Source organism: Vulpes vulpes, chromosome 11, assembly GCF_048418805.1.
Source record: "Vulpes vulpes isolate BD-2025 chromosome 11, VulVul3, whole genome shotgun sequence".
NCBI classification, from domain to species: Eukaryota; Metazoa; Chordata; class Mammalia; order Carnivora; family Canidae; genus Vulpes; species Vulpes vulpes.
The window spans coordinates 27,074,111-27,092,455 of NC_132790.1; the positions used below are offsets into that span (position 1 = coordinate 27,074,111).

The 18,345-nt window shown below is 44.9% G+C and overlaps 1 protein-coding gene across 2 annotated transcripts in view; it reads right to left on the bottom strand.

Moving 5' to 3' along the window:
• Positions 1 to 17,093, bottom strand: part of MAP6 (microtubule associated protein 6) — a 68,494-nt gene extending 51,401 nt beyond the window's left edge. For both annotated transcript variants that reach the window (XM_072725947.1, XM_072725948.1), the window contains exon 1: positions 15,776 to 17,093. In XM_072725947.1, coding sequence (XP_072582048.1) covers positions 15,776 to 16,698 — 923 coding nt within the window. In that variant the 5' untranslated portion in view covers positions 16,699 to 17,093. The remainder of the gene's footprint in view (positions 1 to 15,775) is intronic.
• Between the last annotated feature and the right edge of the window lie 1,252 nt (positions 17,094 to 18,345).

An 18,345-nucleotide genomic window follows, 5' to 3' on the forward strand; every position in this document is an offset into this window, starting at 1 on the left:
GCAGTTCACAGGATAGTAGACTCTTCATAGGCAACAACAGGGCCAGAATATAGTGGAGTGATGTTTTTAAAGTGCTAAGAGAAAACCAATGTCTACCTAGAATTCATCCCTCAAGGATGAGGGCGGGATAAAGATATTCCAGACGAAGGGCATGCTTCCAGAAAGCAAGAGTGAGATTCAGAAAGCAGTGGTGAGCAAAATATTACTGAATATTGAGGCAAATCTAAATAAGCCTTGGACATAAACATTTTATTACCGATTATTTCTGAACTAGAGGACTTATAAAGCAAAGATGAGCTAAAAATTTTAGGAGGAAATTTAGGAGGGAATGAGAGCAGTATCAAATGGATGAAACCAAATCCTTGGCCATGAGCTAACTCTTCAAGGTCATCAGAGTCTCCCATCACACTGTGCACTCTCTCTGCTCTGTGCTCTCTACTGCAACCCTTGAGACAGGGCACTTTGGCATTATGCACTAGGGTGTTTAAGGGGATCTTGGAATGTGGTGCCTTAGTGCCAAGAAGGGTTCCAGAGGGGACTAGGCCAACCCATTAGTGACAGGCCAGGGGATGAAGCCAGAAGGAGGGGCTCAAGCCGGTCACACAGGAGGCGGGGCAGGCGTCAAGGCTCACCTTCACCCCCTCAGGGCTCAGCTCCAACACCACTTCCTCAGAGGACAGCTCTCATTCTAGGGCTAGGTTAGGTCGGTCAGCTCCCATTAAATACTCTCCTAGCACTTTGTACTTTCTCTGCCTAAAGTTCATCACAATTGTATTTAGTAATTGGAATGCATGCTTAACACCATATCTATCATTATCTATCATTATACTGCTCACTCCATGATGAACTGCATCTATCTCGCTCATAGCCATAATCCAACTTAGTTCGGAGCCTGTCCCCTGAGTGATTAATCTGTCTAAACTCGTGTGCAGGCAGATCCCATGCTTATTTTTGAGTATTAATATTTAAAATTTCGACAGCAAGGACCTAATGATTTATAAAACATGTACACATCCATGTAACCTACAATATGTATAATAGTGCCCCATTTTCTTGGGAGGAAATTCAGGCTCAGAGACTTGAAATTACTTTACCAGGGTTACATAAGCACTAAATGGAAAGGCTGGGATTTGACCTGATGTCTTTTTGATGCTAGGTCTTTTGGTTGATGCACTGCTCCGTGGCTATCAGATCAGTGGCTGAGATTACTAATTTCCCTTATGTTCTTCACTTTTTCTTCAGTACTCTTGTCTCTTCTATCAGCCCTAGCCCTGAAGACCTTGCTAGTTAAAAGCATCCATGTTTCTGTCACTGCATCATCTGGTCCTGCCTCCTCCTCCCTTTTCCATCATCATCATCATCATCATTATCATCATCATCATCTTCATCATATCCTTCTCCCTACTATTGAAGTAGGAACAGTCAACAGAGTAAATCAGGACGTGCCAAACTGTGGACCTCACAGTCATCTCCCCAGAGCTTAGCCAAGTGTCTCATTCATAGGAAGTACTCAACAAATATGAATTGAATTGAATTGAATTGATGGAATTCATTTATTGACAGAGTAATACTCTCTACCCAAATTTGTCTATCTAGATAGAGATTAAGGTAGCATTTATAAAGTATCGCCTTCTGACAAATGTAGTTTGGGTTGGGACTATTATGATGTGTTAAAAGGCTCCCAGAGAATGGTGTGAAAAGATTAGATTCTCAGCAGCTGGAATCACCAGACTCTCTTTAGTTCAGACAGCTCTTGGAGGACTCTGGAGAAGTGCTAGAACAGAGCTTCTGTGAGTTATCACCACAGTCCTCTAGAGGGTAGAGGTCTCTTCTGTGCTTTTCTTAGGTGCTTAATCCAAGGCAAGGGAATTTGTCCTCAGGTACCTTTTAATAGTACTTATTCCTTTTTTTTTTTTTAAGTCTTGTTCCAGCTCCTAGGAGAACCCCACATGAAATGGTCATAGCAGCCAGAGACTGATATCATTTCACAATGGTGACTCCTGTACCTTGTATCCTTGGTTGCCATGAGAGATGGGCTGGTTACCCATTATATATGAAGACAAAGAGACTTTCTCACACATACATCAGTGCCCTGTTGCTTTCAGATGTAAGAAAACAAGAGAGTGACTATGTCACTTGCGAAGAATAAATGATGTGCTTAATAAGGAACAGTCAAACCAAGTATTCTCAGCACTCTGGGCAGAGGTTATTTGCCACTTAAATACAGTCTGAAATTTCGTAGCACAGAGTTCTGCCCTCAATAATACAGACCAGAGGGATGCCTTGGTGGCTCAGTCAGTTAAGGGGCCAACTCTTGATTTCAGCTCAGGTCATGATCTCAGGGGCCTGGGATCAAGCCCTAGGTCATGTTGGGCTCTGTGCTCAGCAGGGAATCAGCTTGAGGATTCTCTCCCTCTCTGTCTGTGCTTCCCCCTGCTTGCATGCTCTCTCTCTCAAATAAATAAATAAATCTTAAAAAAAAACCCAAAAACAATACAGATCAGAGATTGGCAAATTATAGTCCATGAGCCAAATACGGCAGCCCTCTACCTGATTCTGTTCAGCCATGAACTAAGAATGATTTTTGTAGATAAATATTTGTAATCAATAGGATGAAGGGGAATACTAATTTTGAACATCACCTCAGCAAATGTTATTCCCCTAAAAAAATCCATTCTTCTCATTAGACCTATATTACAAAATATTACATTCAATTATTATTATTATATTTTGAATTTCAACATGAAAACTTTTGGGAGGGCTGCCTGGGTGGCTTAGCGGTTTAGTGCCGCCTTCAGCCCAGGTTATGATCCTGGAGACCCAGGATCGAGTCCCATGTCGGGTTCCCTGCGTGGAGCCTGCTTCTCCCTCTACCTGTGTCTCTGCCTTTCTCTCTGTGTGTCTTTCATGAATAAATAAATAAAGTCTTTAAAAAAAAAAACTTTTGGGAATTTTGTTCTCTCTTGTTGTTATATAACATATAAAGGCTGGCCAAACCTAAAATATAGATTATCTACCTCTTTACAGAAAGTTTGCCAGTCACTGATCTAGACCTTTCCAGACTCATCTGCTATATCACTCCTCATAGTCAGAACACTGGCCATAGCTGAATATCTATGATTCGCCAAATGCATATCTAGCTCTCCATACTCCAGCTGTCCCTTCTGCCTGGAATGTGCCACCTCCCTGCCTCCCTTATTGTTTTGCCTACTGAAGTCTTCCCTGATCCTTTAAGTCAGACTCGAAAATAGTTATAGAAAATCTTTTATTTAAGCATTTCATGGTTCTCTTCCCAGAAATTCAGAATGTGTGCACACTAGAAGGGCAAAATTACCTCTTTATATTAGCTGAGTAGTACTCAAACCACTTGGGATAATGATGATGAGAATAGCTGCAACTTATTGAGTGCTTACTATGGGCTAGGTACTATGCTAAGTAGTGTACACACATCATTCATTCATTTGTTCAATTAATATCTATTAAGCATCTCCTAAATACCATGCATTAAGCTTGGTACTGGGAGTACAATGGTAAATAAGACAGGTCAGAGAGTCACAAGTCACAAACTCAATGGAATATTTAGTCTTTCAACATCTTTGCCATGTAGGTATTATTGATCCTATTTTACCGTTGAGGAAACAAAATCAGAGAAGAGAGGTTAAGTAACTTGCCCAAAGTCATATAGTTAACAAATGGTGAGCAGAATTTGGATGCAAGTCCCAAGATAAAGCTAGATATCTGAGAGGAGCTGAAATTACTATGAAATTACTAGTAAGTATTATACTCTTAAGTGGCTTCATTTGTTCTCATCTCATTGTTAAACACCTTCAGGAAGGAATATATATTCCTGACCTCTTGCCCTCCCAGTGGAACTAACTCCACACTTTTGGCACACTACACAGGTACACCTCCTTCAGAGGTAGTCCATGATTCAGACTGAAGCAGAACCCCCTTTCCTCTATGTCCCCTCAATATCTTGTCCATACTTCTACCAATGTACATACTACTAATACTATAATTTTCTTAATGTTTCTCTCACTAGAGCTCTTTTAGGATAGGTACTACGTATAATTCATTTCTATATCCCTGGGTCCTAGCATAGTGCCTGATACAAGATGTGACAGATGTTTGCTGAGTGAATAAATGAAAGATTTTCATTGGTTCTCTCAATGAAAATGATAAACATGGCCAGCACTTACTGTGATGGGTGTGCACTGGATGAAAGTGATATCTGCTCCCATCTTCATCATGACTCTGAAGTTGCTACTATGCAATTATGTCCATTTTACTGATGAGAAAGCTAAAGACTTTCTCAAGGTCACATAGATTTGTAAGTTACACAGAAATGATTCAAAACCAGTTTCAATGGTCAGCAAATCTGTCACAGGAGACCAGCACACCTCCCAGGACTCATCCCATTATCCCATCCATGAATCTTTCAACAGAATTCGCCAGCCCTTGTTGTGGTCCTAGAGGACTCTGGTCTGATTTTAGCCCTCAGCAGGCCCTGCTTTAGACCCTTGCATCCATGTTGCCTGCCTCACAATGGCAAACTCCTAGGAGTGGGGATTATGTACTCCACACCTTAAATCCTCAGAGCCCATAGCTCCAGTCTTTGCATGCTCTGAAGACACTGCGTTGAACTTGGAATAAAAATAATATTAAGCCCACTGCATTATTATTATGACATTATGATCAAATAAATCCAATCTAATTCCCTGCTTTTATAGCATAAGCCTCTTTCACAATGAACTAAAAGCTCTGAAGGATAGGAGGGATTTAGAAGGAAGATGGGAGGAGGGCAGGAGGGAAAATTGTGAGCAAAATCAAGCCATTGTTACATGTAGGGCTTGTCAAGGCCTAGCTCAGACTATGATTTGGCTAGATCATTTGCTGGGGCCTCTGTGATTTTAATGTACAACCAGAACTGAGAACCCCCAGGAAAAACCATCAGGTGTGTGAGGGGAGCACTGAGCAAAATGCTGGAAATGCCAGATAGGTCAGTTCCTGGAAAGTCTTGACTGCAGCCTGAGGTGCTGGGCCTTGTTCTGGAGTGGAAGGGAATCCATGGAGAATTCAGGATAAGGGGTATAGTGAGACCAGTGACCCTCTTCCACTGTAGAAACAAGCTGGTGGATGAGGATGGCATGGACTTAGGAGAGTGGGAGGCAAAAAGACAACAGGAAGGACCTGGGGCCCATAGCAGCCCCCTAGGAATGGCAGCAAACTGGGGGTATGTGGCAGGCATCCGCTTGAGCTATGCAAGTAAGGCATAGTGGTGGGCTGGGAAGAAGAGAAACAGGTTCTTGAACCACCTCCGCCATTGACTGGTTGTGTGATATCAGTTCCCAGACCTTCCTGACCCTAGTTTTCATCTTTAAAGAGAAAGATGTTCACTTTAAAAAGTCATTATGAAGTCTAAATAAAAAGATATGCTAAAGCAATTGGCAAGAGTCAACACTTGGTAAATGAGGTTGAAACTCAATTATGTCTCTGTTCTAACATTCTGCTCCTTTGCATTCTTCCATTGCCTATCTTCTGCCTCTCATAACGGTCTAATAGAGAACGGTTCCTAAGGGCCAAGAAGAATATAAAAATGCACTATAGGATATGCCATGACATGGGCCAACTTTTTGAAGTCATTGCATGAAACAGACGGTGACCACAGAGAGCAGCACAGTGAAGGAGGCAGTGTTTCAAGGAGGCACTTATGGCAGGTGTTGTGGCTTGGGGTCTGGGCCCAATTTTCCCACCAAAAGAGGTTACACCAGGCTTGGTCCTGCAAAAGCCTCCTCCTCATTCAATCTGGAAACAAGTACAACTTGGCAATGGGCTATGCTAGGACAACGAGGAGAGGAAAGAGTACTCTGCTATTTTATATACACGTGGGGTAGCTCCTGCAGGGAACCACAGACCAGTGGCAGGGGAGGTGGGAAGCCAGTACAGTGTGGGGGCCTCTGCTCTCACTCCACATAGACATCAAAGGTCTGACTCTTCTTCCGCCTATCCCTGATGTGTCAGTGGGGGTTGGGCTTCGACCCCAACATTCTCTTCTTTTCACCCTCTTTATTCCCCACCTACCCTGATGCCTGTGGGTTTGATCCCCACTGACAGCTCCATGTACAGACCTTTTCTGTTCTGTCTTTTCTCCTGAGCATCAAACCTAGGTCTCCATTTATTTGGTTTGTACTTTTTTTCTTTAACTTTTGGTTGAGATATAACATACATAGAATAAAAACTATAAACCTTTAATTGCTTGCATGTGTAGATCCATGTAGCCATCACTCAGATCAAGATATAGAACAATTCCAATAACTCAGAAGGGTCCTTTGTGCTCCTTCTCAACCAATCACTCACTCCACCCCCCCAGAGATCACCACTATTCTGATTTCCACCACCATCCTTTGGTCTGTTTTTGAAATCCATATAAATGGAATCATTCAATAAGTTCACTTGCATCTGTTCCTTTCATTCATCATTATGTCTGTGGAACATATCCATATTATAGAGTACTGCAGTAATTTTACTTTTCATACAACAGTGGTTCTCACTAGGAACAATTTTTTCCCCCCGCAGAGATCTTTTTGTAACGTCTAGAAACATTTTTGATTATCAAAACTTAGCAAGGGCGAGGGTGTAGTGGGGAATGCTATGGCATGGAGTAGATAGAGGCCAGGGATGCTCCTCCCAACAAGGAATTATCCAGTCCAAAGTGTCAGTAGTGCCAAGATTGAGAAACTCTATGTATTAGTTTCGTATAGCTGCTGAAATGAATTACCACAAGCTGAATGGCTTAAAACCATGCAAATGTGTTATCTTATAGTTCTAAGCTAAAAAGACTATAATGGGTCTCACTAGAAAAAAATCAAGGTGTCAGCAGAAGCAAAGTGTTCTTTCTGAAGACTCCAGGAGAGAAGCCATTTCCTTGCCTTTTCCAGTTACTTAGCAGCTGTCTGCATCCCTTGGCTCATGTCACCCTTTCTGTCTTTGAAGTCAGCAATGTCTGTCCAAGTCTTTATCACACTGCATCACTGTGACATTGACTCTTTTATTTATAAAGATCTCTGTGATTACAATGGGCCCATAATCCAGGATACTTACCCACCTCAAGATGCTTAACTTAATGACATCTGCAAAGTCCATTTTGCTCTGTAACATAGTATATTCCCATGTTCCAGGAATTAGGATGTGGACATCCTTGGGTAAGGGGTTGGGGGAGCATCATTCTGCCTATGGCTCCTTCCATAGGATATTCCACTCTATGAATATGCCACAATTTATCTACCCCATTGTTGATGGACATTTGGGTTATTTTTTCTTTTTAGCTATTTCTAATAAAACTGCCACACATATTCTTGTACAATTCTTCTGTTCTCATTTATGTTGGGTATGTATTCAAGGGGACAGTTGCTGGGTCTTAAGTAAAACCTATGTTTAACCTGAGTGGATAATGCTAAAGAGTTTTATAAAAATTATTCTATCAGGTTACACCCTAAATCATCAAGGTGCATTTCATTTTCTACTGAACAATTCCATGTCAATCTTGTAAAAAAACACCTCAAATTCAACTTGTCCAAAACTGTGCTATCTAGCTCAGTAATGACTGTTTCCCCAGACATCCAAAGCATGAAATCTGAGAAATGTCCTAGACTCTTCCCTTTGCCTTTCAGCCTACTTTCAATTAGCCACAACATTAGTGTATACTTTACCATCAGTGCTTGGTGACATTCTTTCCTTGCTGGAGCTTTTTTTTTTTTTTTTTTTTTAAAGATTTTATTTATTTATTCATGAGAGACACACACACAGAGAGAGAGAGAGAGAGAGAGACGTAGAGACACAGGCAGAGGGAGAAGCAGCCTCCATGCAGGGAGCCTGACATGGGACTCAATCCCAGGTCTCCAGGATCAGGCCCTGGGCTGGAGGCGGCGCTAAACCACCAAGCCACCTGGGCTGCCCCCTTGCTGGAGGTTTCATCATCTCTCACCCAAACAACAGCTTCTTCCTCGACTCCATGCTTCCAGCCTAATCCTCTCCAATCCATCCTTCCCACCACTGTCAAAGTCACCTTTTCCAAAATCCAAAACCTAATCCTGCTAATCTTGCATCTTCTCTTTGCTTATAGGACAAAAGAGCTGGCCCAGCCTACCCACCTGGTCAACCCTTCACCATTCTATCATCATTCTGTGAGACCTCTAAATTCTCCCTGCACAGAACGGCTTACAATGTCTCTTCTCATACATTTACTCAAATTGATCCCTTCCCCACAATGCACACCCATCTTTGACGATTCAGCCTGTCAGTTCCCTCTCTCCTGAACTCTTATGCTGACAGCCCTCAAATCAAGTAGACTTAACCATTCTCTCCTCTGTGATCCACCATACCCTGCATAGACTTTTTATTAGGGTGCTTTTCAGCACATTTGTCTCTGCCTAATACACATTAGCCTTTTAAGAGCGAGGACTGCTGCTTTGTCATCCTAGGAATGAGCCTGACATAGAGTAGGCACTAATCAATGTTCACTGGATTGAAACTGAGTTGAGACAATACATGTTAATATGCTATGGATGATGTGGCAAGTGTCGAGAAAGATTAGCATTAGACAAAGTCTGTGTCTTCAGCAGTTTAAAAGCCAAAAGGCAGACAAGAGGCACTGTGGGTCCTAAGCTCTAACAGGGAAGTAATAGTACCATTTTTGCAGAGTTATATAAAGAATGTAGGAGAAAATGCATCTAAGATTCCTAGTAGCCTGCCAGGCACATAGTAAGCACCCAATTAGCTACTATTCTTATTTCCAATGGTGAAAAGCAGCATCTTTAGTGAGCATCAAGAGAATTTTTAGTTTGTTGGCTGAGGCCCATCATGTAGTTTTCTTCATTTAGTAAAGAATTAGAAGCTTACCTGTCTACATTTATACAACTGATATAATTTGTAAAGCCAAAGCTGCATTGATTATAGAGATAAGTCATTAATCTTAGTGGACATTTCCTGGAATATTGTAGTTTTGTGTCTGGGAAATCAAGTGATTCTCAGTGATTGCAGATTTAGAACTATGACTGGCTTGACTCGTTTGTTTTTTTTTAATTTAAAAAAATTATTTTTCAATTTTTATTTATTTATGATAGTCACAGAGAGAGAGAGAGAGAGAGAGAGAGAGAGGCAGAGACATAGGCAGAGGGGGAAGCAGGCTCCATGCACCGGGAGCCCGACGTGGGATTTGATCCCGGGTCTTCAGGATCGTACCCTGGGCCAAAGGCAGGCACTAAACCGCTGCGCCACCCAGGGATCCCCTTGACTCGTTTTTAAAGCCATTTTTTCCTCCTGAGAGAGCAACCAAGAATTACCTGTATCTTATCTCCTCTCCTTTTTGTGGGTTAGTCTCAGTCAACATTATATCTCTGAGAGTTAACTGCACAAGGTCAACCAATCCTCTAGCAAAATGCTTTGCACATAGTAAATCCTCAGTAAAAATTTCCAAAGAGGCATAAGGCATTGCTAAGTTAGGTACTCCATGTGGTTTCCATATCTCTGTTCTGATTTCCCCTTCTGATCACTCCTTTTTTTGTCTTTTTCATGGCTATTCCTTCTGCTGTCAGTACCCCCCAAATACTTATATTCCTCAGGGCTCTGTTCTCTGATGTCTCATTTTCTCTACTCCCTCTTTGGAGTTGATATAAATATGCATGCAAACATTACAAGCAAAAAATAGCAAACCAAATTCAGCATCATAAGATATATTTTTACACAAGCAAGGTTTATCTCAGGAATGCAAAGATGGTTCAATATCAGAATACTCTATTAACAGATTCAAAAAGAAAAACCATATGATCATCTCAATTGATGTAGAAAAAGCATTCAACAAAACTCAATACCCATCCACATTTTTAGAAACTTAGTAAATTAGGAAAAAGAGAAGTTTCTTAACCTAATATGAAGCTGTCTCATAAAACACAGAGCAAACCTCATACTTAATGTTAAAACTTTAGAAGCATTTCCACATCCCAAGACAAAGATGTCTGTTATCAGCTACTACACCCTATGTCCTCATCAATGCAGCAGTATATACACATACACACATACACACACACACACACAAGATATATAAATATTGGGAAAGAAGACAATAAATTGGTATTTGCTAAAGACATACATTATATCCACAGACAGTCCAAGTGAGTCTGCAGACAAAACTAATTAGAGAGCATGATAAGGTTGCTGAATACAAGATCAACATCCCCAAATTAATACATATAAGCAACAAAACATTAGAAAATGTAATAAAATGTACTCTTCACAATAAGAAAAAATAATTGAAAATATCTTAGACAAAAAGACAAGATGATAGTTTGCTATTAGGTCAGAAAAAGAGCATAGAACAGAGATTCTAGAAATATGTTCAAGCATATGTGAGCCTTATATGATAGAGGAGATTCACGGAGACATAGAGGAGAAAAAGCTGCACTTTTAGAAAGGGTGTGAGGATAAATGAGTTTCCATAAGACAGAAAAGAAAATTAGATCCCTACTACATTCCATATATAAAGTTAAAATCCAGTTAGATTACTAAAGACTTAAATATGGAACAATGAAACTTAAAAAACGTGTGTGTGTATGTGTGTGTGTGTGTGAGAGAGAGAGAGAGAGAGAGAGGGAGAGAGAGAGAGACCCTTGTGCAGAAAATTACAAATGTAAGTGAAGGATATAAAAGGCTTAAATAAATAGCCACCAACACTGTGTATATGAGAAAACTCAATGCCTTAAGGACAGCCAATTTTTCCAAGCAGTATTTTTCCAAGTAAAGCTTGAGCTTCACCTGCATCAAAATTACCAAGACTGTGTATTAAAATATAGTTTCTTAACTCCTACTTGAAACCTACTGAATCAGTATGCCTGAAGATGAGGCCCAGAAATCTGCATTTTAGAAAACTTGGGTGTACTAAATTTTGAGAACCTTTGCCTTAGAGAAGTAGGTCATAACCTGAATTGCACTGAGAATCGCCTTGGACTATTTTTAAAATATTCATATGCCCAGGCCATACCCCAGACCAATAAAATCAGAATTTCTGGGCAAAGCACCTATGCATCAGTGTTTTTATTTTATTTTTTCAAAGATTTTATTTATTTATTCATGAGAAACACAGAGAGAGAGGCAGAGACACAGGCAGAGGGAGAAGCAGGCTCCATGCAGGGAGCCCGATGCGGGACTTGATCCTGGGACTCCAGGATCACGCCCTGAGCCAAAGGTAGATGCTCAACCGCTGAGCCACCCAGGTGTCCCAAGCATCAGTGTTTTTAAAATTCTCCAGTAATTCCAATGTGCAGTCAAGGCTGAGGACCGTTGCCTAGGTGAAGGTGCCCATCTTCATTTGAACATTTACTTCTAGGGCTCATCTAGTAGAGACTGGACTTTATCTTGATTAAGGCAGGAATAGCTTCCTTACATAAAGGTTATAACTTATTCATTTGGTATCCCCACATCCTATCTGATACATACAGGGCCTTGGCCCTTCATTTTCTGAAATAAATCCAACTAAATAAAATTGTATGAAATGAATCAATGTGAATGAATCAATGTGCAGGTGAATAAAATTTTCACCAAACTCTAGAAATTCTATTGGATTCGGCAAACTTCTATGGCACCCAGGCTCAATGTTACACTATGAGAGGTATACAGATGAGCAAACGCTTCTCTTCCAGTGTTTGTGATCTGCTGGAGGAGGCAGATATGAACAAAAGCAGGCAATGGGAGTGCATAGAATATAAAAAGGGAAAATAAGAAAAATTAGCTCTGAATGACAGAACCTGGAAGGTATCCTTAAGGATTCTGTATCTGAGATTGGCCTTGAAATATTGCTGAGACTTGCCCAGGAAGAAATTAGGGAAATGGACAGTTGCCCTAAAAGCACAGGGCAGTTTTGACAGCAGAAGCTAGGTCAGACAGGCCTTTCTCTATAGGGCACGGAAGATTGTAGGGCAGATATGAAAGGCTCCTTTTCTTTCCAATTTCCTTGTTACTTCTCTCATTTGTCAAATATTTTGCCTCTGGTTTATTAATTCTACCTCCTGGTGCCTCAGTTGATTTCTTCCAGGAGAAATTTCTCATTAGCATTTCTATGGGGAGCACCTGCCACCCCATCTAGCCCTATTAACTGATGTCTAGGGCAATGGCACTGAGAGGGGAATTTTAATCCCTTCCTCATGACTCATCTCTTTTCTAATTGAGAATTCGAGGTCTAAAGTCACAAGTGGCTGCCCAGCGAAATCCATCCTTAACATTAAAAGTGATAACAGAGACATGCTTCTCAACTTTATTACATCATCTATGTAATATGAGTGTACTAAAAATTAATCAACTTCATGATCGTGAATAACAAAAGAGATTGAGATAGCACTTAATGCAAAATCCTAGGCTAATGTGGATACGTTATGAATTAGACAAATTGGGAAGGTTTCTCAAAATCATAGCGTCAAAGGACATTTGAGATTATCTACTGACTATATTGTAGGAGAAAAACCAATTAGTATGTATATGACTCTGCATGCTGAATGTGTATTTTACATTATATACCAATATGTTAAGCTGATGGATTATGTGCCCTTTATTTAAGCAAACTGCTCCCATTGATGTCATGTGACAGATGTCACTTGGAAAGCCCATGAGATGAACCAATCACCATGGTGTAAGCCACCATGATTTATGTAGAGTGGCAGAAGAAAAGGGTTTGTAAATCAAATTATCTTTGAAATGGAACCCAACCTGGCTTCTAATAAGGGAATGTAAGACTCATCTCTGCCAGCCATGGGGTATACTTAGATTTAGGAGATATTCTGAATCACAGCAAGGGAAAGAATATGAGATAACAGGGAAGGAAAATCAATGTTCCAGATAAGCCTACAATTTCCAGGCATTTTTTTTTCTTTATGGGATATTTGATTAATTGATTATCTAATTTCTTCATGTCTACCTTCACCCAAAGTGCATTTCCCTATTATTGGTTAATTTTTCTTCTGAAACAAAAAACAATGTTAAATTTCACATAAACTTTGTCATGCACTTAAATTGTCCATTAAGGAAATTGATGTCTCTTAGCAACTCATTCTCTTAATGCTTCCAAACCTTTCTGATTATACAGCAAAATGGAACTGCTGGCCCCAAAGTCACATGCATAATTAAATTTTACAGAAGACCCAAATGGGAAAAAAAATTCTTTTAAGGCGCTCAGAGAATTTTTTTCTTTGACGGGTTGGTGGAGTTCTGATAGCCACTAAAAATAATCATTCTCACCAGCTGCAACAGCAGAGCCTTCCCCCAATCAATCCCATCACTTGCAGTATGAGTATAATTCTAACTGTAAAACCTGACTTCATACTGTACAGTTAAGGTGGTGTTTTCGGGGAAGAGGCCATACGGAACAAAGATGTAAGCCAATATATTTGGAGTGGGTTGTATCCGAAGGGTAGGTCATCCCTTGACTGTCTAGCCAATTTCTCACGGACAAAGCAAGTCCTGCTGACTTGGAAACATAAACTGCGTAGGACGACCAAAGGAGATTTGAGAATTTGGGATCTCTCTTGATTGGCATGGATTCTGTGGTGGTGAGGAAGGGTAGTACCCTTCATTGTTGAATGTTAAGGTTCCACCTGCCACAGGGTAGTAGAATGGGAGCAGGAAGATGAGGAGGCCAGATCAGAAATCTGCAATGTTGGGCCATCTTAGGGTTCTCTGGGAATGAAGTAGGGCCTGCCTTGTAAACAAGAAGGTCATGGTGGAATCACAAAACTACATCTTGGCTTTGTTTTTTATCTCCCTTCCTTATTTGTTTCCTTCTTTTCTTTTTGATCTTCCTTTGGTAGTCGCATAAAGATACCATGAAAATTCCACTCCTGATGGCTGTGAACCAAGGAAAAGGATCTTGCCTGACCCAAAGCCAAAAAAAAAAAAAAAAAAAAAAAAAAAAAAAAAAAAAAAAAAAAAGAAAGAAAGAAAGAAAGAAAGAAAGAAAGAAAAGAAAAGAAAAGAAAAAAGGAGTGCACTCCTAGGGGGGACCACTGTGGTCATGATAACAATAAACCAAGAGAGAAATGCCAGGTGGGAGGTGGAATTCAGGAAGATGGAGTAGGAGCCACATATTTGCTGCTCCTTCTCGTTGGGAAATTCTTTCTAGAGTCAAAACCTGGGAGACAGATGAATTTTTGCCTTAAAAAGAGAGGATATCTATCTCTGCTATGCTTCCCTCAGCATATGAGGGAGTGGTTGTTATGTTCACTGGAGAAAGACATCAGTCTGATAGGAGGCTACATATAGGGTTTTGGCAAAAGACACTAACTCTGCAGTCCTCCCAACCACAGTCTCCTGCAGGAAGGAGACAACTGGTTCTGGCATTGATGAAGGACCCCATTTTGAACACCTCTGGCTCAATTATTCATCATGCACATCCTTTTCCCCAGAGACCCTAAAACCCAATGTTACACGTTCTGAGTCAAATGTGATCTCTCAGCTGCTTGATCTGGGTTGAAACATAAGGGGAGGATGAAGAGCTAAGCATCCAAAAATGATACTGGATGTACAAAGGGTGAGAAAGCAATTTGGAAGGGCTGAGGCTGCAGCACAGGGAGAATTCTAGAAGGATGGAGAGAGGGAGAGGGAAAGGAAGAGGGAGGGAGGGAGAGAGATAGGGAGGGAGGGAGGGAGGGAGAGAGCAAGAGAGAAAATGGATATGTGCTTTCTTGAAGGCATTCATTTACAGGGAATTTAAACGCTAAAGAGGGGGTTCTTGGTGGTAACAGAATGAGCAACACAACTGGAGAACATAAAGGGAAAGGAGAAAGGAAATGCATCAATGGGGAGAAGGCTGGAGGTATCTAGGAAGTGGAAATCAGAACAATGAGGCATCAGACACAAGACCGTAATGGCGCTAAGGCATTCTAATCACCTACTATGTGCCAGGCACAATTCTCCTCGGCCATCTCCTGTAACCTCACAATGTCTAGTACAGCGCCTGGCATATAGTAGGTGTTCAAAAATATGTCAAAGTTTAATATTTGATTAATAAATGAATAAGCAATTCTAGGAGAACAATCTGTTATCAATCACATTTTACACATAAGAATCTGAGGCCCGGAAAAGTTAAGAAACGTGCTCAGTGTGTCACAGCTACCAGGAGGAGGAATAAATCTGACTTCAAAGCCTGATGGTAGATGGAGGAGGGTGATCTATAAGAGCCCTGTGGGGAATCGAGAAAAGGGTGTGGTGCTTGGATGTTTCCCAGGGACCAAGAGAGGGAGGGAAGAATGAAATTGGCCAAGTGAACCTGGCTGGGGAGGAAGGGGCCGGCCACTTCTTCTAGGAGGATGGGGCCCTTCGGAAAGGCCCATGGCGGGTGGGCAAGAGCTGAGCCAGCGAGTGGCAGCATCCAGGCCAATGCAGCTAGTGAGGTGGGTGGGGCGAAATGGCACAGCCTGCAAGAAGCTGCAAAGGGTCTCTGTTGAGCAGGTGGGGATGTGAGGTGGGACGGGGAGAGGGGGGACGGGGAGAGGGGCTAAGGTGGTAAAGGGAAAGCCCTGGGCAGGCCGGGATGCCTCGTACCTCCAGCTTTCACTTAAGAGCGAGCAGAAAGAAGTCGGCCCTGGGAGGTATCAGGGGCGCGGCGGGGGAGAGGGTGTGGCCTGGGAGGGAGGGGCCCCGGGGCGCCTGCGGCGCGCAGAACGCGCGCGGCGCAGCCTCAGCCGAAGGGGAAGCGTGGCCGGCCCGGTCGGCCGAGCTGCGGCCCGAGTCTCACCTGTAGGAGCTGCCCGCCGCACTCGCCACCTCCTCGCGGATTTGCCTGTTGAGGGCGTCCGCCGCTGCACGCCCCTTGCCCGCCTCGGGGGCCGCGGCCTGGACCTGGGCCTGGGCTGCCGGCAGCGGCGTCGGCGTCGGCTCCGGCCCCTGCCCCTCGGCGCGGCGCAGCATCCAGGCGGGCCCGGGCTTCCTGCGTGTGTCGCGCTCGTCCCCACCCGAGGGCTTTCCCGCCGCGGGGCCCCCAGCGCCGCCAGGGGTCGCCTCCTGCTCCGGGGCCTCGGCGGCGGCCTGCGCGGGCCAGCGCTCCTGGCTCTGCGGCCGGCGCTTGGACGCCCCGAGGATGGGCCCCGACGCCTGGGAGGACGTGGGCATCTGCACGGGCTTGGGGATCCACGGGTGGTCCCCGCGGCGCGGCAGCGGCCAGGCGCGGAAGTCCTTCTGGTACTGGGTCTCGCGCTCGAAGGGCGCGTCGGAGGGCTGGTACTCGCTGCGCGGCCGGCAGCTCGGCTCGGGCCGCTGCACCTTCCAGGCGCGGTAGTCCTGACGCATCACCGAGTCCGCGGGGCCCGCGCTCGAGGTGGAGCCGGAGCCCGGGCCGGGGCCGGGGCCGGGCGCGCTGCGGCCGGGGGGCGCCGCCGCCTCGCGGTCGCCGCTAGGCCCGGGCGCCGGCCCCGTTGCCCGGGCAACTGCATCCAACTCGCCCTGGGCCGGCTGCGTCTCTATGGCGACCGCCCGCGCCGAGGGGGGCGCGTGCGCCGGCTGCGGCGGCTGCGGCGGCTGCGGCGGCTGCGGCGGGGCGCTCGGGGCCTCGGTGGCCTCCGAGTACTTGGTGAAAACCAGCGGCACGGCGATGTCCGCCTTGTCCAGCTGGTTCCAGAAGCGGGCGATGCAGCAGGCCCGCGTGATGCACGGCCACGCCATGATGCGGGCTGCAAAGCTGGCCCCCCTCTTTCTTTTTTGTGGTTCTAAAGCAAGTCTCTAACCTCACTTCAGTCCCTCGGCACTCGACCAGCCAGTCCGGCTCCCGCAGCCTTTCCCTCGGTGGCCCGAGCTACCTCCTCTTCTCCCTCAGAGAGCACCCAGGAAGGTCAAGCTATCACCGGGACAAAAGTCCGTAAAGTCCCCCGATTGATTACCGGCTGCAGACGCCTCCGGAAGCCGCCTGCAAAGGTCTTGGGAGCGCAGTCTGCTGCGGCAGCGATGGGCGAGACACACAGCGTCCCGGGGTCCCCGGCGAGGGCGTCTGGGTCGCGCCCCTCCCTGCGGCGGCGGCGGCGGCGGCAGACCCCGGCCGAGCCAGGCGACGCGAGGCGAGGTGGCTGCGGGCTTAAGCCATGGCGTGGAGGAAGGGCCGAGCAGGGTGGCCTCAGGGGCCACGGACGAGGCTCTGTTCCCCCTCTCCGAGGCGTCCCGTCGCAGCCAGCCACCCCGAAAGGGCTCGGAGGCGATCACCTCCAGCGGAGACCGAGCATTGCTGCGGCCGCTTCTCCCGATGATGCTGCAGCCACTGCCGCTCCGTGTCTGCTGCAGGGAAGCGGCCCCACCCTTATCTACTGCTCGGCAGGGGGAAAAAAAAAAAAAATCCAGGGAAGACGCCGAGAGAGAAAGCGCGCTGCAGAAAAAAATCACCTGCTGTCGTCAGCGCGCGCTGCCGGGAGCTCGCTCTCGCTCTTTCCCTCCCCCCTGCGCTCTGGGAGCTCCTCCCTCCTCGGCTCCTAGGCGACAGCGGAATCTGGGGCCTAGGTGGGTTCAAGTCCCAGGCTGGGGACCACTTGCCGTCCTTACCCTGGTCCCTTCCCCTCCAGGAGCCTCAGGCTCTTTTGTAAAATAGGGCCAGTCATGGAGGAGGGGAGATTCAATTTTTAAAATATGAAAGATATCCCTAGTGAAATGTCTGTCCCGGAATAGATGCTTTTTAAAAAGAAAGCTGGTGTTATTGGCCAGTTCCTGGGGCGGGATTTGAACTCCAGTTTGGCTGGCTCCTGATCCAAGCACTTGTCAGTCATGCACGAACCTTGCTCAGATGTGTAGGGATGTGAATCCCCAGGCTGGGGGTGCCCTAGCTGTTCCTTTACGAGAGGACCTTTCCGGGAAGGGTGTCTTAGCGCCTCCCAAGAACTACCCAGTCCCTAGTCAGCTCAGGGGCCATACGTGGGAGAGACAGGGGAAAGAAAATTCTTGAAAGCGTAAAAGTTGAGGGTGGAAAGGAAGTAAGGGGACAGTGTCCTAGGACAGGGTAGGGCCTAATGCAGAGACCTACTGCCCTGTTCCTGATCCTTGGCTTTTGTTCTTCCTCTACCTAGGAGGCACAGTAGACTTTGGAGTCAGGCAAGCTTGATTTGGCTCTGACACTTACTTCTGTGTCACTTGGGCAAGTTGGGTCATCCCTGGGCCTCAGTAGCCTCATTCGTAGAATGGAAGAAATAAGAGCAATCTCAAAATGGTTTTGTGAAGATAGTTAAGGTCTCAGAGCGGAATCTTTGAGTCAAATTGAATCCACAGTCATTCAAATTCTGACTTTTACATTCCTTAGCTGTATGGCCACAGACCTATCACTGCACCTTTCTG